This window comes from Mus caroli, unplaced genomic scaffold (assembly GCF_978045245.1).
Source record: "Mus caroli unplaced genomic scaffold, Mus_caroli_1 scaffold_13, whole genome shotgun sequence".
In the NCBI taxonomy this organism is placed as follows: Eukaryota; Metazoa; Chordata; class Mammalia; order Rodentia; family Muridae; genus Mus; species Mus caroli.
Window position 1 is genome coordinate 5,725,696 of NW_028227268.1, and position 26,757 is coordinate 5,752,452.

A 26,757-nucleotide genomic window follows, 5' to 3' on the forward strand; every position below is an offset into this window, starting at 1 on the left:
CAAGCCCGGGGCTTTTTTGTTTTTTGCCGGCTGGCTCTGCTTCCTAGGCTGTCTGAAAGGACAGGCACCTCCGCAGATGCCCCATGGAATGCCAGCTTCCGGGAACTTGAGCAGGGTGAGTGGGCGAGCTGCTTACCGGGAGACGCTGGGTTACCCTACCCGCCTCGGTGTGTCTGCGAGCTGTGTGGCCGTTTCTGCGGATTATAAGCGACAGGTGGCATCAGAGAGTCAAACTTGCCTGTGGGCACCAGAGAAGACACTCGGGGACCAGGGAAAGGCCCCAGAAACCAGACAAAGGCCACTGGCAGCCCGGTGAGGGCAAAGACTTCAAGGGCACGGTTCCCCGAGACTTGGTCTGCAGAATCCGGGGCTGGGTCCCCTCAGCGGTCAAACCCGACGCGTTGGGGGAGGGGTTCCCGGGGCCTCGAGCGGGAGCCGAGCACCCGCCGTGAGACCCAGCGCGGGGCTCTCGGGCGGGAATGCACAGAGTCGGATCTCGGTGGCGGGTAGGGGGCTGGGTGGCGCGGGAGAGGGCGGCAGAACCAGAGAGTTCCAGAGAGTTGCCGCCAGAGGAGCTGCAAGGGCCCGCGGTCTCCTTGGAGACGTGCTGGCCAATGACAGCAGCGGAAGCTGTTTATGGGGGCGGGGCGTCGCCATGGCAGCAGGAGAAGCCTTCGGAGCGTCTACTTAATGCCGGTCCCCGGGCCGTCGGCGCTCAGAGAAGCGCCGTCGGGCGAGGGGGGGGGGGGGCGCGACGAGGGGCGCCAGCACAGCCCTCGAGCTGGGGACAGAGAACCGCGGGAGGTGGGAGGAACTTCTTCCAGAACCTTCCTCTGGCCGGCTGCGCTCTGAGCCAGGTAAGGGACTGGGAGGGCTGTGGACCACGGGATGGGAGGGCGTCGGGACCTGCTGGCTATCCAGTCCATCGGTCGTCCACAGAAGTAGTGGGGCCACTAAATGAAATCTGAGGAGTTCGGGAGATCGCTTCCTGCTCCTCCATAACTCGGTCCTGTGAGCTTCCTTTCCCGAGACCCTTCATCCTAACACCTCTTTTCAAGGATCAGATGACCTACTTTGCCCCAGCCGCGTCGTACTGACCCCCCTGGACTATTGGGATGTGATCTTAGTTTCCCACTCTTTGGGGGAAAGAGTTAGTTTGGGCCTTCCTACCCTCTTCCCTCATTGTGGCCAACAAACCCTTCAAGGGCAGATGGAGAGAGGTGGAGACGCAGGGTCAGACCAGGGTCCTGTGTTTCCCTGACCTCGCCACAGGCTGCGGGGATGAATGTGAGGGGCTCCCCCCCCACCTAAGGCGCCTCTTTCCTCTCGGGGTAGGGGAAGAGTGCTCAGTTCTGTGGTGCTCCCGCAGGCCTCACATTCGTGTTCGGAGGAGGCGACCCCCCGGGTCGCAGAATGGAAGTGAGTGTTCTGGAGACTGTGTAACTGGAGTCTGGGGTACCAGCGGGCCAGAGAGCGCGGCGGGCCACTCCGGCTCAGCCTGTGGATGTTGACCGCCCCTTCGGAGAGTCCCCGCAGACATGGCGGAGAGCTGGCTGCGCCTCTGCGGAGCGGGTCCCGGGGAGGAAGCCGGGCCGGAGGGCGGCATGGAGGAGCCGGACGCCCTGGATGACAGCCTGACCAGCCTGCAATGGCTGCAGGAATTCTCCATTCTCAACGCCAAGGCTCCCACTCTTCCCCCAGGAGGCACAGACCCCCACGGCTACCACCAAGTGCCGGGTTTGGTGGCGCCCGGGTCACCGCTGGCGGCAGACCCTGCCTGCCTTGGGCAGCCGCACACACCGGGCAAGCCCACATCGTCGTGCACATCTCGAAGCGCGCCCCCGGGGCTGCAGGCCCCGCCCCCTGACGACGTGGACTATGCCACCAACCCACACGTGAAGCCACCCTACTCCTATGCCACTCTCATCTGCATGGCCATGCAAGCCAGCAAGGCCACCAAGATCACTCTGTCGGCCATCTACAAGTGGATCACGGACAACTTCTGTTACTTCCGCCATGCAGACCCCACCTGGCAGGTAGGGGGAGAAGAGGTGCGGGTGGTGGCCACTCCCTCCTCACGACCTCCTTCTGGCACTTAGCCAGGCTCACATACCAGATCTGCAAGGCCAAGGAGACACCTGGCTGTGAGGTCAGGCCTCTCATGAGGTTTGACCACCCTGCCAGGTGCTGAACCTGCTCCCTCTGTCTTGAGCCAAGGCCCTGGAGGTACAGACGAAGTTGTAGAAGAGGGACCAATAGGGCCCAGTGTAGCCTCATGTGGGATGTAACGCTAAGGTACATTCTTGTCCCGTGTCCGGAAATTCCTAGACAATGATCTGCCCGAGGAATTAGAACTGGACTCTGAAATGGAACCCAGGTGGCCTCTCTGCCAACTTCTGCACCCTGCGTCTAGAGAGTAGGGCAGAGATGAGCCCTCTGGGGACAAAGATCAGTTGTCCAGGCGGAGGGGTCAGGAAGTCATCCTGAAGCCACTGACCCACCTCCCACCTCAGCTCCTCCCCAGTTTCCTGCCCCCACCCCCACCTTCTCAGCCAGCCTCCCTAGGGGGGCAATTACCTGAGCCAGGTGCTTTCCACAGGGGCACTTCTGCTGCAGTGGCTTCGGGTTCTAAGTCTCCAGAACCTGGCACAGAGCAGCCAATGGGCCAGGCTGCCGTGTAAACATCCCAGCCCTGCCGGCCAAAGGGGCACCCACTCTCTGCCCACCTGCCTTGCTAGCATAGCCTGGGCCCCTGGACACCAGTGTGGTGTGAGCAGAACTAAGCTGCTGCGCGTGGAGAGGGCAAGATAAGGCTCAGTAGACAGAGACAGCTCTGTGAACATCCTCCAGTATCAAGATCCATGTGCTAGAGATGAGGCCTGAGCTTGCCCACTCTTCCCTAAGGCAGCCAAGGAGCAGAGGGCAGGATCATAGTCCGAACCCATTCCAAATGGCTCTAACCCTGGGTCAAAAGATTCCCCCATCTTCTCTTTATTCAATGCCTTCGCCAACTCAGGTCCCAGAAAAGAGCCTTATGCACTTGGCTGGGTAATAATCAACTGAGGTGGTTTGGGTGGGAAGAGAGGATTGTAGGGGGGGGGGGAGGCCTAGGCCAGCAGCTGGCTCAACAAACAAGGAGTCACTAAATCTCCCAACACACACACACACACACACACACACACACACACACACACACTCCTTGGTCACCCAGCCCCCTCCCTTAACGCACCCACTTCACAAACAGAGGGAAACAGCCAGGCAGAGGGAGATGGCAGTCCAGGCCGTGGGGGAGCTGAGGGCTTTGGCCAGGACCTGCAAGCAACAGGGTAAGGGAGGGAGGGAGGATGACAGAGGGTGGCACTGAGAGCCACCCTGTGGCTCAGAGCTCGGATGACTGAGCAGGCAGATATCCCAGCAACAGAGAACAAAAGCCCCCCCCCCCCCCATGCACTCCGGGCTCCTCATACCCTGTGGCTGGTGTCCCAGAGTCCCCGAGCTACAGCTGCCTGGTCAGGGCATCGGATCTGCCCCTCCCCCGTCTGGGAGGATGCAGGGAGGATGCAGGAGCACCGGGTGCCACTTCACTGCCAGTCCCCTGACCCCTATGCCTTTTCTCTTGTTCTCTCTCTGTATCCAGAATTCCATCCGCCACAACCTGTCCTTGAACAAGTGCTTTATCAAAGTGCCTCGGGAGAAGGATGAGCCCGGCAAGGGGGGTTTCTGGCGCATCGACCCCCAGTACGCAGAGCGCCTGCTCAGTGGGGCCTTCAAGAAGCGGAGGCTTCCCCCAGTCCACATCCACCCTGCCTTTGCCCGCCAGGCCTCCCAGGAACCTAGCGCTGCCCCCTGGGGTGGGCCTCTGACCGTGAACAGGGAGGCCCAGCAGCTGCTTCAGGAGTTTGAGGAGGCCACCGGGGAGGGGGGCTGGGGCACAGGAGAGGGCAGGCTGGGGCATAAGCGAAAGCAGCCGCTGCCCAAGAGGGTGGCCAAGGTCCTGCGGCCTCCCAGCACCTTGCTGCTGACCCAGGAGGAGCAGGGTGAGCTGGAACCACTCAAAGGTAACTTTGACTGGGAGGCCATCTTTGAGGCTGGCGCACTGGGGGAGGAGCTGAGCTCACTGGAGGGTCTGGAGCTAAGCCCCCCGCTAAGCCCCAGCTCACATGGAGATGTGGATCTTACAGTCCATGGCCGGCACATCAACTGCCCTGCTACCTGGGGACCTCCAGCGGAGCAGGTTGCTGACAGCCTGGACTTTGATGAGACCTTCTTGGCCACATCCTTCCTACAGCATCCCTGGGATGAGAGTGGTAGTGGCTGCCTGCCCCCAGAACCCATCTTTGAAGCAGGGGATGCCACCCTGGCCGCTGACCTGCAGGACTGGGCCAGTGTGGGTGCCTTCTTGTAAAAGGTCAGGCCCCACCCCATCTCCGGACAGTGCTCAAGTCAGGGCCCAGAACTGCCTCCCAAGACAGGCCCGTGGACATCTCAGCACCCAGGCAGGGACTGGGCCAGGTCTCTGAAGGCCACACTGCTGCCAGCTGGGGATGTCCTCATATCCAAGCCCAGAAGACTGGGAGCTGGGGACCCTGCCCCTCCCCCCATCAGCAACCCCCATACACACAGTGTTTCATCCACCGATGTTCCCTCAAGCCCAAGGATTGGCAAAAGCACCCCCCTGCCCCTGCCTGCCCCCCCCCCCCCTGCACTCTGAGAGCTGAAGCCCGGAAGGGTCCTACCAGGCCAGGGAGGAACTGAACAGGGCCCTCACCAAAGCTTCACCTCACCCACTTCTGCTGCTTCTCTGGGTCTCTACCCAGAGAAAGTTCCCAGGTACAACAAACGCTCATTAGATGATAACAAATTAATTCCCAGGAGGTCCCTCCCGGCAGAGCTTTCCCAGGGGCCCTGGCAGCCTTGGCCAGGGAGAGAGAGTGAGGGCAGGAGACTGGGGAAGGGAAGAGAAAGGAGGCAGAAATCCGGTGGGGGCAGCGAAGTGGGGCGAGATGGTCTCTAAGCCCGCTGGGGCCTTTCCCTGATCCATCACCTGCACAAGGGAGGCTGCAAACCTTCCAGCCTGACTTGAGGCTAAGAGCATCAGGAAGATGGGGTGTGGGGTGGTTGGGCCAGGGGCAGCCAAGCTGCTAGGGGGTGGGGGGAAGAGACTAATATAGTGAATGTAGTTATAGCTAAGACTTAACTGGGGAAGGGATGCCCGGCTTACTGGGAACATTGGGGCCAGGAAGGGGACAAGCCCTAGGCCCCTGTCTATACTGGGGGGATCAGGTCTTGCTCCACCTTGACCCCTGGAGCTGGAACCTGAATCTACCCTCCACGTGGAGCAGTTTAACCTTTTTCATGTAAAGTTCTTTACAATAAAATGTTTTTTCAAAATAAAATTTAAAAAAAAAATCTGAACACGGCCGTATTTCCAGCTTTCTTTGGGAAAGGAGAGAAGCCAAATGTGGTGGCTTTGGGAGGAAAGGGTTGGTGTCTCTTCTCCATGCCAAGAGGGAATGGCCAGGGAAACAAGACAGAAAGGGTTTGTAGGTCTGTCCTCAAGCTAGGTCCCTAGGGAGGAGAGGGCCCTTCTCAGGGCCCTTCCATTCTGTACCTCAGGACCTCCGTCTGTACAATGGGACAGTTGGACCCACAGGCCCAGTTGAACAAGAGTCAGGGAGGAGATTGGCTCCGCCTCACCCCGAGGATTCACAAAGGCCAGTGTGCCCTGGCCCAAGCCGTCCCCCGCCATGAGAGCCTGCCCAGGCTTGCCTGCCCAAGAGTCCCGGGACTCTTTCCAGCAATACCCTCCCTGGGTCCTTCCCCAGAGGGACAGGGTGTGAGGTCAGAGGAGCCCCAAGGCCCCACATCCTGCTCTGATGTGTGTTTACCAGACCCAGTGCAGGCTCAGGGAGGCAGAAGGTCACCGTAAAATGAGACTTGCCCTCCCAACTGTGAAAGTCCAGGCTACCAGAGCTCTGACAGCAAAAACGGGATGCTCCTATCTGGATGGGCCCCTCATCTTAGGTTTGGTTGCCTGAGACCCATTTCTCTACCACTACCACTCGATTCCACCCTACATAGCATCCTTGTGCCCACCCAGCCCTTCTCTGTGGACAGCTTGTCTCGTGCACAGGTGCACACACATGAACAACAACACGCAGAGAGGAGCAGCATTGCCCGGGCGCTGTCCAGAGCTAGCCTGCCCAGCCTCCATGGCCTCCCCTTTCTTTCTTCCTCTGTCCTTGAGCCTGGCCCCAGGCCAGCCTGGCATTCCCCTGCTTTACACGCCGCTGCTTTCATTTGCTAATTATTCCAAATATTCCAGAACGGCTCACACTGAGCAGGGCAGGCTGGCCAGGCCTATCCCTTCACCCAGCACACAGATGGGGCCATTCCCCAACCAAAGCCTCTGTTCTACTCCCCCCCACCCCACCCCCAGTTGCCTCCCCCACCCCCTTCCTCTCTACAGACCACAGCACTAAAAGAACAAAGGCAGCCCCAGCCTTCTCCGTTTGCCTCAAGGATCAGCCTTCGGCCCTGGCCAAAGTGGGCACACCCTGGATTGACAGTGGGGCGAGTTACTGCCTGCCCCAGGCTTATGCTGGGAAGAAGAGAGGCAATGTCTGGGGCAAGTAGAACCGCCCCTCTCATGAATACAAGGCCAAAGACTAACGGAAGATGCCGAGCAGAGCAAGGCGTGCCCTTGGCTACACTTCACATTCACTCCGAGTTCCTGAAAATTCTGATGCCCAGGCTGTACTTTGGACCAATCAGACCAGAGTCTCTAATGGGCCCAGCACAGATCTTCTTAAGTCCCCACATACTTCTACTGTGGAGGGTATGCGCTGCGGGGGGTGGGTGGGGTGTGTGTGTTAAGGTGCAGCACCTGTCTTCTCCAGAGCAGGACAGTGGGTGTCTTCCTCCGTGGCTGTCTGCCTCATTACCTTGAGACAGAGTCTCTTGTGTGGAACCATAGCTCACTGTGCTAGGCCAGTAGGTCATCAAGTTCTTTTGCAAGGGAGGTGTCTCCGTCCCCAGTGATGGGGTTATTAGTCACATGGTGGCAATGCCCAGCTTTTAACACGGGTGCTCGCTCGGGACATCTTCTCAGGACCTCGTGCTTACACGATCAAGCCCTCTTGCCCCTGAGCCGTCTAAACCTCATCTCATATAGGTTCAGTATAATCTCAGCACTAACTGGCAAGCACAGTGCCCAGGACCACTAAGCATTTCACACACATTTCCCTAAAACTGAGAGACATACATAAAGGCTACTCGGGCCACAGAACTTCTCAAACGGTACGGGGCTGCCTCGCTCGCCTCGCTGGGCCAGCATCAGCAGCCTTCAACTCAGCTGCCTTTCTGACAGCCTCTGGGCTGTGTAGCTTTGTGTTCAGGACTCCAACTCTCAAAATGGGTCCCTCTTCCACGTGTATTCGGGAGCTGATGGCAGTTTTGTGCCTGGTTTTTATTTATTGGTTAGTTTATTGGTTAGTTTATTAGAGGCGCTGCTCTCCATGGCAGCTGATCGGGCACATTTCCCTCGGCCGTACATGAAGGATCCCGTTTCTTTCACGATTATGGGTTTATTTATATTTTTCTTATTTTCTTTTTAAAGATTTATTTATTTAATGTATGCGAGTGCCCTGTCTCTTGCATCAGAAGAGGACATTGGATCCCATTACAGATGGTTGTGAGCCACCAAGCAGTTGCTGGGAATTGAACTCAGGACCTCTAGAAGAGCAGTCAGTGCTCTTAACCATTGAGCCATCTTTCCAGCCCTTGTTTTTATATTTTTTGATTTGCCTGTTGTTGTGTTGGCGTTTGGCCCTAGGACGTCACAAGCACTAGGTGAACATTCCGCGCTGCACTGGATCCCCCGCTCCTGCTGGAGTTCCTTTTCCTTTGTGAGATGCAGCCTCACAGTGGGCAGTGGTGTCGCACACCTTTAATTCCAGCACTTGGGAGGCAGAGGCAGGCAGATTTCTGAGTTCAAGGCCAGCCTGGTCTACAAAGTGAGTTCCAGGACAGCCAGGACTATACAGAGAAACCCTGTCTCAAAAAAACAAACAAACAAACAAAAAAGATGCAGCCTCACTACGTTGCTAGCTCCAGCCACATACTCACTCTGTCCTCCACAGGTCTTGACCTTTCACCTCCCGCTGCCTGCAACCTCCCTAGCATCAGTCATTCCAGGCCTGCACCACTGCCCGGCCACCTACCTGGTCTTTAATTCTAGGCTTCAAACCCCAGGTTTTTGTTTGTTTGTTTGTTTTTGGTTTTTTGAGACAGGGTTTCTCTGTATAGCCCTGGCTGTCCTGGCACTCACTTTGTAGACCAGACTGGCCTCGAACTCAGAAATCCGCCTGCCTCTGCCTCCCGAGTGCTGGGATTAAAGGCGTGTGCCACCACACCTGGCTCAAACCCCAGTTTTGCAGCACCAGTCCCCGAACCCATCTCTTTTTAAGTATTGGGGGAAAGCCAGGAGCCACCCTTCCTGCCCCCAGACTTCCGGTCTATCCCAGCTTCTCCTTCACCCAATGTATCCTCTCCACTACCACCTGGGACCATGACAGGACTGACCATAAGAAAGGCCACAAGCTTGGAGCTTGGGGGCCTCCCACTCCTGGCTCTGAGTTCTATAGGACAGGACACTAAGGGGGTCCAGCGGCTCTCATCTGAAAGTCCCCAGGGGCATCCCTTGCCCTTGGTAGTGTTCGAAGCTAGACCCCCTTCAGAGCTGAACTGGACCTGAGACGCTCCAGAGTTGGGCTGGAGTCCACCCCCAACCCTGCGCAGCAAGGAGGGCAAGGGACAGGAAGGAAGTGGACACTGGCCAGGAGTCAGGTGTAGCTCCTGCTTTGTCCTTGGCGGAGCCTCAAAGGTAAACAGGTGTGTAAGGATTCCAGCAGGGGGGAATGGGCTGCCGCTGGGGCAGGTCTGGGCCTGTCCTGTGGGGAGGTGGAAGGGCAGCATTGTTAACAATGGGATGGGACAGCAGCCCAGGTCCTGCAGACACATTCTTGTGTGAGGAGAAAGAAAACACAGGTGACAGGGGGAGGAGGAGTGTTGGGGAGGGGAGGGGACTTTGGGAGGCCACCAGTGCCAGGCCTGTGCTAAGGAGTGTGAGCTGAAGCTCAGCAGGAGATGAAGTACACAGAAGCCCTTGGTTGGGGAGGGGGAGGACAGCTTCCTTCCTCCCAGGGGACATGTGCCCATCTCATTCCGTTTCTCCCAGGTGAGACAGGTCAGAGCCACCTGGACAGGCGGGCAAGCTGGGGCCTGAGCTGGCAAAGACACCTCAAAGGACACTGTCCCCAGAAGCTGAGGAGCCTGAACTGGCCTGGCAAGGTCAGGTCCAGACTCAGCAGGAATCAAAGAGGGATGCTGGAAGACCTGCCCTGCTGACCTTGCTGGCCTATATGGATGGTCCAAGTGCCCACCTTCTCTTCTGTGCGAGGCAGACGGGGAGCCTCAGTTCTGAAGCCCAAAGTTCTTTCCCTGGAGGCAGCAGCTCCGCTAAGCTCCTAAGAAAGCAAAGCCCCCAGGCAGGGTCTGCCACTGCCACCCCCATCAGCCCACCCTGCTGGGATCCACCTCTGCTGAGGCCTCCATCCCGCATGCTCCCAATCTCCATCTCAGTTGATCTTGGAAGCTAAGCAGGGTTGGGCCTGGTGAGTACTTGGTTTGGGGACTGTCTGGGAATAGTGAGCAGTCTAGGCTTAGCCATGGTGGAACACAGGTGAGGCAGGAGGATCGCTGTGAGTGTGAGGCCAGCCTGATCTACATAGCGAGTTCCAGGACAGTCAGAGCTATGTGGAGAGACCCTGCCTCAAAACCAACCAAACAAGAAACGACAACAGGAAAACCTAAACCACCAGCCCCCTCCCAGCGCTGCTGTGTGTCCAAGGAGTTAAGCTGGGGCCAGGAAGCTGCCCAACATCCTTCTTGCCCAGCTCTACCCACAGGCTCTAACTGTGGCCTCTCCCCCTTCTGCCCTCTCTCTGTACAGTGTCAAGGTTCCCTCTAACTTGCATTAATCGAATAGTGCCGGAGATGAACTGGGTACGTTGGGCTAGGGAGGGTAAAGTGGGTTTCAGACTGAGTTATTAATTCCACATTCCTGTTCCTGTGTCAGCAAAGTCCTGTGGGCAGACAAGCAGTCCACCCAGCCCAGTCTACACTGAAAGCATTAAACACAGTGGCCAGTGTGCTGAATCGTGACCATATGAACGAATGGATCATTGGAGTGAAAAACAGAAACACAGCCTTCACAAAAATGCTTTTAATGTAACGGGTTCCTGGCACACGCGTGCACTGAGGACATCCCCAAAACTGGTGAAGCTGCTGTGGCTTGACCCAAAGGTATACAGAGTCTGGGGCAGAGTGCCCAGGCCCGGGGAGAACTTGGAGGCTAGCCTGCACTGCCTTGTGGGAAAACAAGAGACCGGTTTGCTGACCCTACATATTTGTGTTCCTTGGCTGTGGAGGAGGCAGCGGAGGCCTTGAGGGTTGACCGAGGCTACCTTAGCTCAGGATCTGGGGAAGATGTGAGCCAGATGAAGAGGAAATGTCATGAAAGGGAAAGACCTGGTCCTCTGATCTCCAATCCTCTAGGGCCTGGTTGCAGCCATCTTGGGAGGCAGTGTGGGAGCCATAGAAGTTAGGGATGAAATGGGGAGGCAGCACACGGGATGCTCCATCCAAACACATCGGGGCAGCATGTAAGCCATTCATCCATTCATACCCTGGCCACAAGGTCACCAGGACAGAGCTGTGCCCGACTCAGCTGTCCTTGCTCACCTGCACCCCACTGTAGACCAGGAGCAAACAGAGCTTCTGGGCCTGACACTCTTATTATCCTGGGTGTACTGGCTCGTTCCTATAGCAACCTGACACAGTCGAGGGCCGTTTTGGAAGAGGGAACCTCAGATGAGAAAATGTTCCCACCAGATTGGCCTGTAGGCAAGCCTGTGGTTCACTTTCTTGATTGATATGGGAGGGCTCCGCCCACAGTGCAGAGATCTCATCCTGTGGCTCTCAACCACTTTGGGGGTTCAATGACCTTCAGGGGTTGCCTAAGACCATCGGAAAACACAAATGTTTGCATTACAATTTATTTATTTATTTATTTTAGGATTTATTTATCTTATTTATATGAATACACTACACTGTAGCTGTCTTCAGGCACACCAGAAGAGGGCATCGGATCCCACGACAGATGGTTGTGAGCCACCATGTAGCCCCTGGGAATTGAACTTCAGGACCTCTGGAAGATCAGCAGTCAGTGCTCTTAACTGCTGAACCATCTCTCCAGCCCTACGCTACAAATTTATAACACTAGCAAAATTACAGTTATGAAGCAGCAACAAAAGTAATTCTGTGGTTGGGGGTCACTACAACCAGAGGTACTGTGTTCAAGGATGTCAAGGAAGGTTAAGAACCGCTGCTGTGGCGTGGCGGGTGGGGCCATCCCTAGCCAGGTGCTCCGGGAGTGTGTAAGAAAGCCGGCTGACTGCATGGGTGTGCGTGCTATGCTTGTGTAGCTTGTTGCTTGTGAAACTCCTAACAGTGAGAGCAGAGCTGTTTCTAATCCTTTGCCTGCTTTGGGGACCCTTTTCTCCAACTGGGTCACCTCATCCAGCCTTGACACTGGGTAGGCGCCCTGAGAACCAAGACTGTGGCCCCAGCAGAAGAGGAACATCTCAGAGTGTCAAAAAAAACGGTAAGAAAGGATGGGGGAGTGAGGTCACTTGGATGGACAGCAGGAACAAAGGGCTGGTGGGGAGGGATCAGGGTGTGAGGAGTGTGGCTAAGTCCAGGGTGAGGTGGGAGGGCAGATGGGGAGGGGAGCAGAACGCCAGGAGGCCTGGCCAGCCCCCCAATATCTCCTATTTCCAGATTCCCAGCTTCAGACAGGTGGGCATGTGGACAGGATTCCTGCCCTCAGAGAGGATCCTTTGGTGTTGGACACAGGGGTCAGCCACTCACCAGAAGGAGAGTCTACACAGGCTTCTCCCATCCAGCAGTACCCTGAGCCTCAGTCATTACAAGATAACCAATTGCCTTTGCCAGGAGAACCCAGATTCCTGGGGTTCTGTACTCAAAGCATGATCCCTTGTGGGAGATGAATGGCCTAGGACCCCCTTCCTACCCAGAAGCAGTGCACGTACCCCTCAAATGCGCCACAGTCCTTCAGGTCCTGCATCTGCTTGGCTGACACCTGGCCACTGGTCAGGCCACCCAGTCTCCTTGGCCACTGTCCTCGATACAGTGTGCTCTCCATCTGCAGTCAGTGAGACCTTTTCTCACTGAGTTACTTACTTGGTTTTAGAGTACAGGGGATTTTAATGCAGAGCCTCACAGGTGTTAAGCAAGTACCCTGCTTCTGGCCAGCGCTCCCAGCTCTTCGACTCATTTTAACTCTTTCCTGCCTTTTGAATTTTAATTTTATTGTTTGTTATGTGTGTTTGTGTGTATTTGTGTATGTGAGTGTGTGTATTTGTGAGTATGAGTGTGTGTTTGAATGTGATTGTGTGCATATGTGTGGGGGTGAGTGTGTGTTTGTGTGTATGAGTATGTGTATTTATTTGTGTGTGTGAATGTGTGTGTGTGTGTGTGTGTATGGGTGTGAGTGTGTGTGTGTTTGTGACTGTGTGTGTGTGTGTGTTGGGGGTTACCCACATGACAGTGCATACATGAAGGTTTGTAGAGTTAGTTCTCTCCAGGCACTGTGGGTGGGAGGGAGCACTGTGGGTGGGAGGGAGATCTGTGGATGTAAAGAGCATTGTGGGTAGAAGGAGCGCTGTATGTGGGAGGGAGACCTGTGTGGAAGGAGCACTGTGGGTGTGAGGAGCACTGTGGGTAGGGGGAGTCCCTTGGTCCAGAGCCTGGTTCTGCTGCCGTGGAGAATGAATGGTCTTGGTGGAATGGACTATGTGGGTAAATCATGAGAAGACATGGGGTACAGACCAAGTACCCACACTCCAGCTCTGTGTGGTGACCTTTTGCAGAGTCTGGGGAGAAAACCATGTGACCTCTCTCTGTCACCCCTCCTGAAGGCTTCAGGAGTCCTGATCCATTGTCAGTTCAGATTTGTTGAAATCTCTTGTCTGATGCTATCTCCTCTCCCCACTGTCCACCTCCTCCTGCCCCTCATTCTGCACTGAAGTAAAGGTCACAAAAATCAAATGCTCAGATAGGAAGACCACCAGGTTTTTGTTTGTTTGTTTGAGGGAGCTGTGTCCCTCTGTGTGTGTGTGTCTTTGTGCCTGTGTGTCTGTCTGTCGATGTGTGCATGTGTGTCTGTCTATGTGTCTGTCTAATGTGTGTGTGTCTGCCTTTGTAAGTCTGTATGTTTGTGTATGTATCTGTTTCATGTGTGGGTGTGTCGGCCTGCTTGTGTGTCTGAGTGTGTTTGTCTTTGTATATCTGTCTGTTAGTGTCTGTCTGTCTCATGTGTGTGTCTGTGTGTCTGTCTCATGTGTAAGTGTGTGTGTGTGTCTCTGTCTCATGTATGTGTGTGTCTGTCTCATGTGTGTGCCTGCACATGTGTGTGTTAGGAAGCCAGAGTTCCATGTCTGTCTCTCCCTCCACCTTTATATGGGTTCCAAGATTGACCCCAGGCCCCCAGGCTTTTGCTGTAGGCACCGTCACCCATGGGGCCATTTTGCCAGCTCCAGTTTGTCCCTTTTTATGGCCAAATAGTATTCAGTTTGTTTAGCCATTCTCCTCTGATGGATATCTGAGTAGCTTCCAGTATAGGGCTATTGTAAACAAGCTTTTATGAACATTCCTGAACAAGGCTTTTGTAGCGCTCTCTCTCTCTCTCTCTCTCTCTCTCTCTCACACACACACACACTCACACACACACACACCACACATGCAACACACATTCCTTTGCATTTCATTTCATTTGGCAGGGCTGGGGGAAAGACCTACATGTGTGGGCTATCTGCCATGTTCAAGTGGGCCACGTCAAGGCAGCCTTAAAAGAGCAGGCATGGGTATTCAGCAGAAATGCAAAGAGAAAGGCAGAGCCAAGGGAGGTGTGGAGGTGAATCCCAGCAGGGGTGTCCAGGGCGCTGATGGCTACTTCATATGGGGCTAAGGACCCTGTCAAATGTGGCTCAGGCAAAAACACCTCAAAGACTCCCTACCTCCCCAACACACACACTGACAGTCGCTTGACACTGTCACCTGTCACTCAGCCTCAGCCTCCTCAGTGCTGCCATCATGGCTATGCACCACTGTGAGGGTCACACTGGGCTCCCCCTCACCTCCCCCTCCTTTCCCTTTTCCTTTCCTTCTTTAGTCCCAGGAGCCCCTAGTCCAACCAGGTGCTCAGCCTTTATCTGGTGGTTCCGTAGCTCCGTTGGGAGCTGACTGTCACCTTCCTACCTTATCCTTTTAGTAGCTCCAACTCCTTAAGTCATAGGACAAGTGTCGGGCACTGCCTGCCTTCTGCCTAACCTGGACCTCACCTTCCTCTACAGAAACACAAAGCCTCCTCCCTTGGGGCTCCTGGCAACACTTCTCAGGGGAGAGTCTGACTACTGAGTCCTAAGCTTGGGGAGGTCACTGCATTAGCTGCCCAGGCCTCTGGCAAACCTCCGGCTCAAAATGTCTGGTTTTGGTGAGCCCTGGACCCTGATCCCTAGACGGGAGGCCACAGTGCTGGTCTGTAACAACAAGATAGCATCATAGAAAGAGGCAAGGGTGCTCTTCAGTCTTTAGGACATGGCATCCTTCTGGGGTTGCCTACAGATGTGGACACTGAGATGCAGAGGACCTGCGGATGCCAGCACAGGTGAGGCCAGCTTCCGGGCATGCCGGCACTGTGTGGACACCGCCATCCGTCTTGCTTTCCTATTACTACAGGGGCAGAATCCCCTGCCCCATGGGAAGCTCAGGGTGAGCGGGGCAGGGACTGGTTCCTGTGATATCTGCCGAAAGTAGTGTGGAGAATATGGCACAGCGGAGTGGGGGGGGCCGCAACGCAAGACTCAGTGACCTGTCAGCAACCGGAGCTTTTCACCGAGCGGGCAGTGGGGATGCGGGGAGGTGTAGGTCAGGCTTGTCCCTGCCTGGGCCTACACTTCCCCGGGCCTCAACCTAGCTCTCCTTTCTGGCCTTATTTTAAAGCCCCTATTAGTTGGGCCTGGTAGTATATGGAAGTGGAGAAAGATTATGAGTTAGGCCAGCCTGGGCTACATGCAAAGATAGTCCCAAGAACCGTAAAATGTTCGAGGCCAGCCGCGTCTACAGAGTGAGTTCCAGGACAGCCAGGGCTATACAGAGAAACCCTGTCTCGAAAAACCAAAACCCAAACCCAAACCAAACCAAAACAAAACAAAAAAAATCAAAAAACAAAAAACCCCAAAACAATACAATCTTTATTAAAGACAACTGGTGGTGTGTGTTGGTATCAGGACCTCCCAAACCTATGACATCACATAGGTGACAGTGCAACCTGCAGACTGGCTGCCAAGGGAACAGGCACCATATTCCCAACATCCACTTGGCTCACTTTCCACCTTTACCTGAATTACCTCATTCTCCATATAAATAAGGAGAACGCCCCTCCCTCACCCTCTCTCCCCCTCTTCTCTTTCTGCTGCCACCTTCTCTCTCTTCTCCCAATAAAACCTCGTCCACGTGGAACTGTCTTGGCCCAGTGTGCTGTTGAGATGCAACCTGCCATTCTAACACATCAGTGTGTGTGATGTCTTTCCAGGCCGGGTGTACACTGATGGCGGCGGCACACACCTTTCTTTGGCCTTTCTGTTCATTCATTCATCCCATCAGTCAGTCACTCGAGAGCCTCGGGCTGGAAGACTCTCCCGTGGGTACGCAGGGCTCTCTTAAACACGCTCAGTAAAACCGAGCCTTGGTCCTGGAACCCTTGCTTCGGGGTAGTTCTGGATCAAGGGACTAAGACCTCCCATTTCCCACCACAGAGGCAGGATCTGTAAGTGCTGTGCCGGGGAGGAAAAAGGCCTTCTCTGCACCCCCACCCCTATCCAGCAGCTCCAGAGACCCCAGCTTGAATGTGGTTCGCCTCTGCCCAGCCACCTCCATTTGTACCTGCGGCACTGGTGTGAACTCTTCACTTGTATCCCAGTTACAATGAAGCCCATTCTTCTTTATCTGTCCTGAGACAGGGTTTCTCTGTATAGCCCTGTCTGTCATGGAACTCACTCTGTAGACCAGGCTGGCCTTGAACTCAGAGATCCACCAGCCTCTGCCTCCCGAGTGCAGGGACTAAAGACCAGGTGAAACCACATTGTCTTACCTCAAAGCTGCTCTAAAGTGCCTTACCTTTCCTGGCCGATACCTGTTCTTACTCCTCTGGTGACAGCCATCTCTGCCTTACTTCTCACAGAATAGATGTCCTCCTGGGACCCACCTTCCCACCCTTCAGAATCCAGGACACACCTGTGCCTCTCTGGTGGGCCATTCCCCTGTGGTGGTTTTTCCTTTAACCAGTCCCCACAGTCCTTGTCCCTCCTGTGACTGGCAGGACGCAGATTTGCTGTGAATCCCAAATTCTCAAAAGGACTTTCTTTTCTGCAGTCTTAGCAGGGAAGGGGGATCTCTTGCTGTCTCTTCCCTCCCAGGCTTTCCCGAGTTTTCTCGGCTACCTACACAGACAGGTTATTGAAAGCCCCAGCGATCTTACGTTTGTGATCTTGCACAGGAACCAGGGCAAACGTCCCTACGCCTGGAGCCAGGGAGCCTCTGTCCCCATGTGTGGATTGAACCCGACCTGCCAAACAATGCAAACCAGGATGCCCAGCATGTGAAAACGCTGAGTCACATTCTGGGAGCAGGAGCCCTGGGGACCCTGCCCTTCAACAGTGCGTTCTGCCGCGTTTGCGTTGCAGGAGTGCCCCGGGGGCTGCACTGGGCTGCGGGAACATGCTTGCAGGTGCAACTGGGCTATGGAATCGCGCTGGGAGCTGCAACTGGGCTATGGGAGCACTCCGGGGACTGCAACTGGATTGCACCTGGGCTGAGGGAGCACGCCCATGGCTGTGAGGGCGCCCCTGTCCAGGCCAGAGCTAACCTCCCCGCAGCACCGGCTGGACTAGGAGACTAGCGATCACGGGATTCGGGGCGCGCTTGGCACCCAGCAAACTTCTGGGGCCAGACTGCAGGCCCCTGGTCCAACAAGAACTGCCCCGGTTCCAGACGACGCCTGCACTCTCTCTCTCCCTACCGGCGCGCGCCCCCTGGTGGACGCCGTCCTGCTCGCTGTTTCCCCACCGCGCCGGGCTCTAAGCTCCCCGCAGGAAAGTGGTGACCCCCTTCCCAGAGCCAGCCCAGAATAGGAGAATAGTGGAAAATGCCGTGGTCTGAAAAGATAACGGTGTGGGCTAGTGTGCATACGTGTGTGAGCACATGAAATGATACATGTGTAAATAAGTAAGTGTTGTGTATGTGTGAGTGGATGTGGTATGGATGTACACATAGTGTAAGTGGAGCACTGGGTGGGTGGCTGGTGTGTGATTAAGTGATCCATCGTGGAGGGCAGGGGCAGGGTGTATGTCTAGTGGTCTCCAAGTGTCCAGGCACGGTTGGGTAACTCCTGAAAGCCTTTTTGTGATACTCTAGGGATTAAACCTAGGGCTTTGGAAGTTAGCCAGACCACTCTCTTCTTAACTTTGTTTTGTGTTCTGAAACAGGGTCTCACCATGAAGTCTTAGCTGGCCTGGAACTTCCTATGTAGACCAAGCCAGCACAGCGGGTAGCCTGCTTCTGCCTCCTGAGTGCTGGGGCTAAAGGTGTTTGCCACCACACCTGGCTCTTTTTAACTTCTATATTTACATTTTTTTAATTATCTGAGAATTTCATTCACGAGTACTGTATTTACATCATTCCCACCATCCCCATCCCCCTCCAGCTCCCCCCAGGGGTGAGACCTTAAGAACTTTCTCCCACTGGTGAACCAACTGGTGTCACTGTGTTGGTCTTGTCTAGGCAGCCATATTGTTGAGATTTCTTGGGTGTAATTTCCCTTGCCGTGTCTACAAGACATTGTCTTGGTGGTCCTCTGGTTCTTACAACCGTTCTGTGAGTTTCTCTCTCTCTCTCTCTCTCTCTCTCTCTGTGTGTGTGTGTGTGTGTGTGTGTGTGTGTGTGTGTGTATGTGTGTGTGTGACTATCCCTGAGCCCTGGGGATAAGTTGCATTACAGATGTACCAGGTCGGGTTGTGCACCCCACAGACACTAATTCTCTGCATTCTGACACAGTCAGCTTGACACCAGCTAGAGTCATCAGAGGAAGGAAGCAGCTTCCAGTTGAGGAAATGCCTCCATGAGATGCAGCTATGGGTGTCTGTAACCTTCTCCATCTGAAAAAGAAAACAAAATCATTCTTTGATGAAAAGCAGGAGCTACAGTCATCTGATGGTCTAACTATATAAAAGTTAATTATTTTATGTGTGGGTGTTATATGTGCATGTCTGTATATCACATATATGCAGTGCCCATGGAGGCCAGAAGAGAACGTTGGATCCCCTGAAACAGGTACTACATACACCACTGCTATGTGGGTGCTGGGACTAGAACCTGGGTCCTCTGGAAGAGCAGCCAGCATTCTTAACTACTGAACCACCTCTCCAGACCCTGGCCTACATATTTAAGATATAATTAGAAATTATACTGGTTTAGGAAAATGACTGTAGTTGGTTCTCATATAGGGCCTATGACCATGAACCCACATAGCCTGGTCTTACAGTCTGTCCTGGCTGGTTATGTGTGTTAGCTTGACACACGCTAGAGTCATCAGCTCAGTTGAGGAAATGCCTCCATGAGGCCCAGCTGTAAGGCATTTTCTCTATTAGTGATCAATGAAGGAAGGCTCAACGTATTATGGGTGGTGCCATCCCTGAGTTGGTGGTCCTGGGTTCCATAGAAAGCAAGCTGAGCAAGATAGGTGCCATCCCTGAGTTGGTGGTCCTGGGTTCCATAGAAAGCAAGCTGAGCAAGATATAGGGAGCAAACCAGTAAGCAACACCCCTCCATGACCTCTGCATCTGCTCCTGCCTTGGTTCCAGCCCTGCTTGAGTTCCTGTCCTGACTTCCTCCAGTGATGAATCATAATCTGGAAGTCTAGCTGAATTCACACTTTCCTCCCCGACTTGCTTTTTAGTTATGGTGTTTTTGTACCCTCTGTAGAAAGCCTAACTAGGACAAAGCCCTTCTGTAGTGCAGGCAGGTCCTGAATATAAAATAATCCTGCTTCAGCATCCTGGAAGCTGGCTACAGCCCAGGTGAGTACCTCTTGGATCTGTGTTACACAGCTCTGACCCAGCCTGGCTTAGATTTCCACTTTAAGATTCAGAGGTGTGCTGGAGCAATAACTCAGGTGTTAAACTCACTGGCTGCTCTTCCAGAGGACCCAGGGTCAATCCCCAGCACCCGTTATGGCAGCTCACATTTGTCTGTAACTCCAGTTCTAAAGGATCAGACACCCTCACACAGACATACATGCATGAAATGAGGGGTACAAAAGATCCAAAGGAAGCCGGGTAGTGGTGGTGCACACTTGTAATCCTAGAACTCGGGAGGCAGAGGCAGATGGATCTATGAGTTCGGGGCCAGCCTGGTCTACAGAGTGAGTTCCATGACAGCCAAGGCTCTCCCACCCCAAAAAAGATCCAAAGGAAACTGAGCTCAGTGGCTCAGACCTTTAATCCCAGAACTAGGGGGATAGAGGCAGGAGGATTGCTCCAAGCTAGACTACACACTGAATTCTAAGTCACCCTGAGCTACAGTTCAAAATCCTATCTAATAAAACATAGCAATAAGCCGGGCGTGGTGGCACATGACTTTAATCCCAGCACTGGGGAGGTAGAGGCAGGTGGATTTCTGAGTTCAAGGCCAGCCTGGTCTACCAAGTGAGTTCCAGGACAGCCAGGGCTATACAGAGAAACCCTGTCTCAAAAAACAAAAACAAACAACAACAAAAAAAAAACATAGCAATAGAATTTGGGGAGATGCCTCCATGGGTCAAAAAATCCACATAGAAGCCAGGCATGGAATGTTTGTAAGTCAGAGACAGTAGAATCCTGGAGGTTTGCTACCTAGCCAGAATTAGTCAGTTAAGGGAGGGATTTTTAGGAGTGCTCTTAAAAACCCTCTGTTATTTAATCTCGGTACTCTCCGGTGCCGAGGCCAGTAGATCTCTGAGTTTGAGGCCACCCTGATCTACATAGCTACTTTTAGGCCAGTCGAGTTACATGGTGAGACCCTGGCTCAGACAACACAAAGAAGTGCCCGGGGCAGGGGTGATGGGTCAGTAGTTGAAGTGCTTGCCCTTAAAGTGTGAGGACCCATGTTCAGACTCCCCAGCACCCACATAAATGCCAGTTGGGCAAGGCAACTTGCTTGTAATTCCAACCTTCAAAAGCAGCGACAGGGAATGCTGGAGCAAGCTGGCGAGCTAAACGAGCCATCACCACGACACTCTGGGTTTGATTAAGAAACCTGCTTCAGTGATTGATGCTGAAAGCCAATGGAAGATGATTTCTTTTCTTCTTCTTTTTTTTTTTTTTTTTTGAGACAGGGTTTCTCTGTGTAGCCCTGGCTGTCCTGGAACTCACTCTGTAGACCAGGCTGGCCTCAGAAATCTGCCTGCCTCTGCCTCCCGAGTGCTGGGATTAAAGGCGAGAGCCACCACGCCCGGCCTGGAAGATGATTTCTTAAGTCAGACGTGGCCCTTCACATCCACAAGCACCCACAGAAGTAGGCTCATGCACACATGCGCGCTGCTGCACATACATAAAAGAGAGCTTCCCACCCAGCTCACTCTGCTTTCGTATACAGCCCAGGGCCTCCTGCCCAGGCGTGGCACTGTCCACAGTGAGCTGGGCTCTCCCACAGTCTTATCTATAGACCAATCCCACGGAGGCACCTTTGCAACTGAGGTCCACTCTTCCCAGATGACCCAAGCTTCTTTCAAGTCGACAGGAGCAAGCCAGCTCACCATCCAGCCTCACATGCAAGCTGTGCCTTGTGTGGCACGTGCTGTGGCCTCCACCAAAATCTACCCCAGTACGTAATACTTTCCCAGATATCCACAGTCCTGCTTCAAAGCCACAGGCCTCTCCTGGACCTACCCTAAGTAAGCATTCGAGGGTGAGGGCCGCCTGTGGGTTGTGGGTTCGATTCGAGAGGAAGGTATGCTGATTTGCCATACCCTGGGGCATGCATTACTGTTGCTTGTAGGCTTGTGGTTGGTTCTCATGTCAGAGAGACTCGTGGATACCTCAAGGGGGCACCCAGTCTCCTCTGCTTTCCCTCTCTGGGATACAAATGTCCCAGTGGTCGGTCCCCAATACCCTCAGATTCAGCTTTTTGTGCACACATCTCTTATTTGTTAGCCAAAGATTTGTTGAGTACCCTAAACACCTCCAAATGTAGGGTCAAGGCTAGGAGCTGGGAGGCAGCTGGGAAGGCAAGCTGGCTTTTTCTGGTTACCATGGTGACTCCATCAGCCCCGTGGCCTGGCTGACCTCCTCCTTGTGTTGGTCAGCTGAGAAGACAGTGGTCCTCTGCCTGCTTTTGATCTGCCCAGCAGGCTCTCACTGGCCTGGTCCCTCCTTACCCTAGCTCCTTCCTGTGAAGCCCAGGGAACTATTTGCTGCCTCTGTACCCCCCTCTTACTGCCACATCCAAGTCAATACCAGGACCATGGTCAGGCCCGCGGGAGGATGGGTGATTCCTGGTAATGATGCCCTCAACACTTGGAGGACCTAGTTTCAAACCACTTTGCTCAGAGAGCGCAATTTGTACATACAGATTTAAAATTTTTAATTATACTTATTTATTTGTGTGTGTGTGTGTACCACATGTGTAGAGACCAGAGGACAATTTACAGGAGTTGGTTCTCTCCTTCCACCAACTCTGGGGATTCTGGGGAACACATCCAGGTCCTCGGGCTTGAGAGCAAGCGCCTTTACCCACAGAGCCATCTTGCTAGGCCATGAGCACAAGTTCAAAATGCACCTGGCAAGCCTTGTGATCCCAGCGACCTCCAATCTGAGGCAGGAGGATCTGTAGAGTGAGGCCAGCCTGAGCTACATATCTTTTGTCCCCCAAAAGAAAACACAAAACAATAGCCAGGCGTGGTGGCGCATGCCTTTAATCCCAGCACTCGGGAGGCAGAGGCAGGCGGATTTCTGAGTTCGAGGCCAGCCTGGTCTACAAAGTGAGTGCCAGGACAGCCAGGGCTACACAGAGAAACCCTGTCTCGAAAAACCAAAAAAAAACCAAAAAAAAAAAAAACACAAAACAGAAGAAAATGCACCCCCTCCAAAAAATAATCCCCCCCCCAAAAAATGCAGGGACTTGTGTTTTGGGAAATGAGAACCTAAGAAAGAGTCTCCCCGCTGGTGTTAGGCATAAAACTCAGTTCTCAAGCTGCGTTAGTCTAATGGGCTTCCTGTGGGGCTGTGCTGAGTGACCAGCAAATCCCAGAAAAAAAGGTCCAAATATCTTCTTGGACCTAATTCATGCTATAGGTAACATTTTAAGTCACAGGTCATCACTAACTAATGAGGAAATGGTACAGGAACGACTAGGTCTCCGCCAGGGAGAAAATCCAGATGGTTCAATGAATAAGCATTTAAAAAGAAAATACTAGAAGCTGGGAAGGTGGGCCCACCATAATCCCAGCAGGTAGGAGGCAGAGGCAGGAGGATAAATTCAAGGCCATCCTCAGCTACACCGGGAGCTGGCGTTTCAACCTGGGCTACATAAGGTTCTCACAAATTCGGATAAATAAAAGTTAAAGCCTGCAGAGACAGCTCAGAGGCCACAAAGACCAGAGTTCAGATCCCAGCGCCCACATAACAAGCTGGGCATCTTCACACACACACCTATAATTCCTGCTCCAGGGAGGAACAGAGACAGGTCACTGGGACCTGGGGCTTCAGGCCTAGTTGAGAAAATGCAAACCCTAGACTTCGGATAAGACGCTGCCCCAGAGGGATAGGCAAGGCTGGAGGTGGTGGCACACGCAGCCTTTAGTGCCAGCACCCAGGAAGCAGAGGTGTGGGTCTCTGCGGATTTGATACAGCCTGGTCTATGTAGTGAGTATTACGGCAGCCAGGGCTACACAGCAACACAGCAAGGGCCTGTCACAAACAGACAGACATCAAAGGGATAGGCAGAGAGTGGTAGAGGGGACACTGGACACCCTCCTGGCCTCTCTGGCAGCACTCTGCCCATGCATCACCAGGTACGCTCATACAAATAAATAAATACGTGAATAAGTCTTAAAAAAGTGAAAACTAGCAGAGAGAAATACCAGCAACAAAGAAAAACTAATCATAAAAGGGGGGAAAAAAGCCCTCATATAAGAGGTGACTAATGTCTTTAAACCTAAAGAATTCTGAAAACCAGCATGAAAATATCATTTGTATTATTAAAAAAGGGACAGAGGACCTTTATTTATTTGTTTATTTATTTTTGCCAGCCTGATCAACATAATGAGTTCCAGGATAGCCAGAGCTTCATAGGGAGACTTATTATTTAAATGCATTTCCACTTTTTAAAAAAAGATTTATTTATTTATTATAATATGTAAGTACACTGTAGCTGTCTTCAGACACACCAGAAGAGGGCATCAGATCTCATTATAGATGGTTGTGAGCCATCATGTGGTTGCTGGGATTTGAACTCATGATCTTCAGAAGAGCAGTCGGCGCTCTTAACCCCTGAGCCATCTCTCCAGCCCACATTCCCACTTTTGCTACAGGGCCGGGAAACATTAATTTAGAAAAATTACACAATTGAATTCCCAGGAAAGACACAAAACCCATAGTAGTTAAACTAAAGAACACACTGTTGGTGGAGGGACATCCTTCTTTCTCTCGGGACCACTCTCCTTCCTGAAAGAGACTTAGGGTGCCCTTAGGGTACTGGAGCTGTGCATGTAATCTTTGCATAGCTTGGTTTGGGGTGAATGTAAGAGAGACTTACAACCAGGCATTGGGGGGAGAGTAATTTAAACTCCATCCCCCACCCTGTTCTGTTCACTTTTGAATAGTTAGGATTGTCATGAACATAACCGGTTTTTCAGAACAGACTGTCTCAAAAGCCAGGAACTTGCTAGCATCAAATTCCCGCGCTATCTAGCTGGTGAGGCAGAGGCTCAAGCCTCAGCTGCCCCCTCTCTCCACCAGCTGTGTTGACTTAGTATAACCGAAGGAACTGGCTTCCTCTGCCGCAGAACGGAGACAGCTGGGCCCAACTTGTAGTTTACCCTGAGGATTATAAGAGATCATGCAAGGATGGCCTTTGTAACATGAATGTGCAAACAGAAGGCTCTCAGGCTCTTGGTGCTTGGTAGTTGGCTGTCAAGTTACACTTAGACATTGAAGGTGTTTGACAAACATGCAGAAAGGCTCACACATCCTTGTTTTGTTAAGTTAGGTCCAAAGTGAGTATTTATTTAATTTGCGGTAGGGTCTCTTATATCCCAGGCTCTGTTGGCAAGGATGAGCTTGGCCTTGATGTATGTTTGTGTGTGTGTATTTGTATGCCTTTGTGGGTGTTTGTGGGTGTGTATGTGTGCATGCGCATGTGATACAAATGCTGACTCTCCGACATGACAATAGCTCCAGAGACTGGCTGAAGGAGAGGTGATAGTTTGTCAGACCGAAAAAGCTTTGAATGTTGCAAACTTATTCCTGGTTATGGTATCTATGCTAGCTATACAGGTAACAAGGCTCAATTTTTTAAAAAGGTTTATTTATTATTATATGTACATGAGTACACTGTAACTATCTTCAGACACACCAGAAGAGGGCATCAGATCCCATCACAGATGGTTGTGAGCCACCATGGGGTTGCTGGGAATTGAACTCAGGACCTCTGGAAGAGCAGGACCTCTGGAAGAGCTCTTAACTGCTGGGCCATCTCTCCAGCCTAAAATGTTTATGTTCAGCCCTCCGACTGTGAGAGGGGTAAGTTGGGGAGACACGGATGTCTCTGCAATGAATCATTTTCACTACCTCGTGCTCAGGACTCATTATGATGTGCCACCCGTTCACGTGGTATAGATAGGGATTTATAGCACCTATTACAGTTTAGTTATGCAGTCCAAACTGACTTACAGATGTCTTTCACCTGCTCTGGCAGAGAGCAGAGAATTATCCTTAGCTGATTTGGCCATACTTCAGATTCCATACTCACCCTCAAGGATGCTGAGACGGATGCTGACTGGCTGAGACGTGTATCTGTTCCAGCATCCTGCCGGGTCCTGGTGTTTCCTCCAAATCTGCATCCAGGACAGCTTCAAAGCCGCTAGCCCCAGATGGTGCAGCCTCACAAACTGCTTCAGTTAGCACTTTAGCTAAACCCTGCACTTTCTTGGCGGTAGATGATCCCACAGAGCCTGCACATCAGTGGAACAGCCAGCTCTCCCAGGACTTGGCCAGCATCCCAATTTTCTTAGAGTCCCAAAGATGATGTTGCACCCGGACAGCAGGAAGCAATCTATAGAACACAATACTTTCATTCTGGAGATGCGGGGTGGGTGGCTATTGGTCGCTTGATGGGTTTTGGATGGTTGTCATTTAGGGGGGTTGGTTGCAAGTTGTTAATGGTTGCAGTCAGGGAAGAAACAAAGGAGATTGGATTCAGAGATCTCTTTCTCTCTCCCCTCTGTCCCACTTTTTCTACTGTCTAGGAGAGTTAGGGGGTGAAAATGTGAGAATGAGAAAAGAAGGGTGGATTGCATCTCCTTTTAGATTAAAAACACATCAAGTCTCAAATATCTTAGATTGGTATGGATTTTTGTATGATGGTAGAAATTTTAGGTTGTATTACCTACAACATAATATATACATGATTCAACTCTTGTAGAGGGTATATATACATATAACTTGAATACAACTCTTTTTTGGGGGGGGGGTCGAGACAGGGTTTCTCTGTATAGCCCTGGCTGTCCTGGAACTCACTTTGTAGACCAGGCGGTCCTCGAACTCAGAAATCTGTCTGCCTAAGCCTCCCAAGTGCTAGGATTAAAGGCGTGCGCCACCATGCCCGGCTGAATGCAACTCATTTAAAATATAATATAAAGTCCTAGTCTTACGATAGCTACTATTGTGAACTATTAAGAATATTTAAGAAATGCAAGCTAGCGGTCAATCACCTATAAATAATCAAATCTTTTAGCGTGTTCAGAACCATACTTGTAGTCATGTTAGGAACTAGTGTAATTACAGGAATAAGCCTTATTAAAACCCCTGTTGAATTTTTGAAACAAGTAACTAAAACCAAGCAAGGTTTGTGTATTTAGAAAGAGAGAGTCCTCAAATGCTTCAGAGCTCTGTAGAATATGCTGTTTAAGATGTTTTGTTTTGTTTTGTTTTTTTTAGATTTATTTATTTGTTTATTTATTTAATGTAAGTACACTGTAGCTGTCTTCAGATGCACCAGAAGAGGGCATCAGATCTCATTACGGGTGGTTGTGAGCCACCATGTGGTTGCTGGGATTTGAACTCTGGACCTTCGGAACAGCAGTCGGGTGCTCTTACCCACTGAGCCATCTCACCAGCCCCCTGTTTAAGATGTTTTAATAAAAAAGTCTTTTCATAGCCAGGCAGTGGTAGCACACACATTTAATTCCAGCACTTGGGAAGCAGAGGCAGGCAGATTTCTGAGTTTGAGTCCAGCCTGGTCTACAGAGTGAGTTCCAGGACAGCCAGGATTGCACAGAGAAACCCTGTCTCAAAAAACCAA

General features: G+C 52.5%; 1 protein-coding gene across 1 annotated transcript; it reads left to right on the plus strand.

The window, feature by feature from the left end:
* The first annotated feature begins 737 nt into the window (after positions 1–737).
* On the plus strand, positions 738–5,362 carry Foxj1 (forkhead box J1). Its single transcript, XM_021177332.2, has 3 exons — positions 738–857; positions 1,370–2,036; positions 3,638–5,362. The coding sequence occupies exons 2-3, from the start codon at positions 1,539–1,541 to the stop codon at positions 4,403–4,405; spliced, it is 1,266 nt and encodes a 421-aa protein (XP_021032991.1). The 5' UTR covers positions 738–857; positions 1,370–1,538; the 3' UTR covers positions 4,406–5,362.
* Positions 5,363–26,757: the final 21,395 nt, after the last annotated feature.

What these genes read in the sequence shown, in the direction of transcription:
- Foxj1 (XM_021177332.2), top strand. Translation starts at nt 1,539, where the DNA reads ATGGCGGAGAGCTGGCTGCGCCTCTGCGGAGCGGGTCCCGGGGAGGAA. An exon ending in ATGCAGACCCCACCTGGCAG is followed by an intron (nt 2,037 to 3,637) that starts GTAGGGGGAGAA and finishes CTCTGTATCCAG; the next exon opens with AATTCCATCCGCCACAACCT.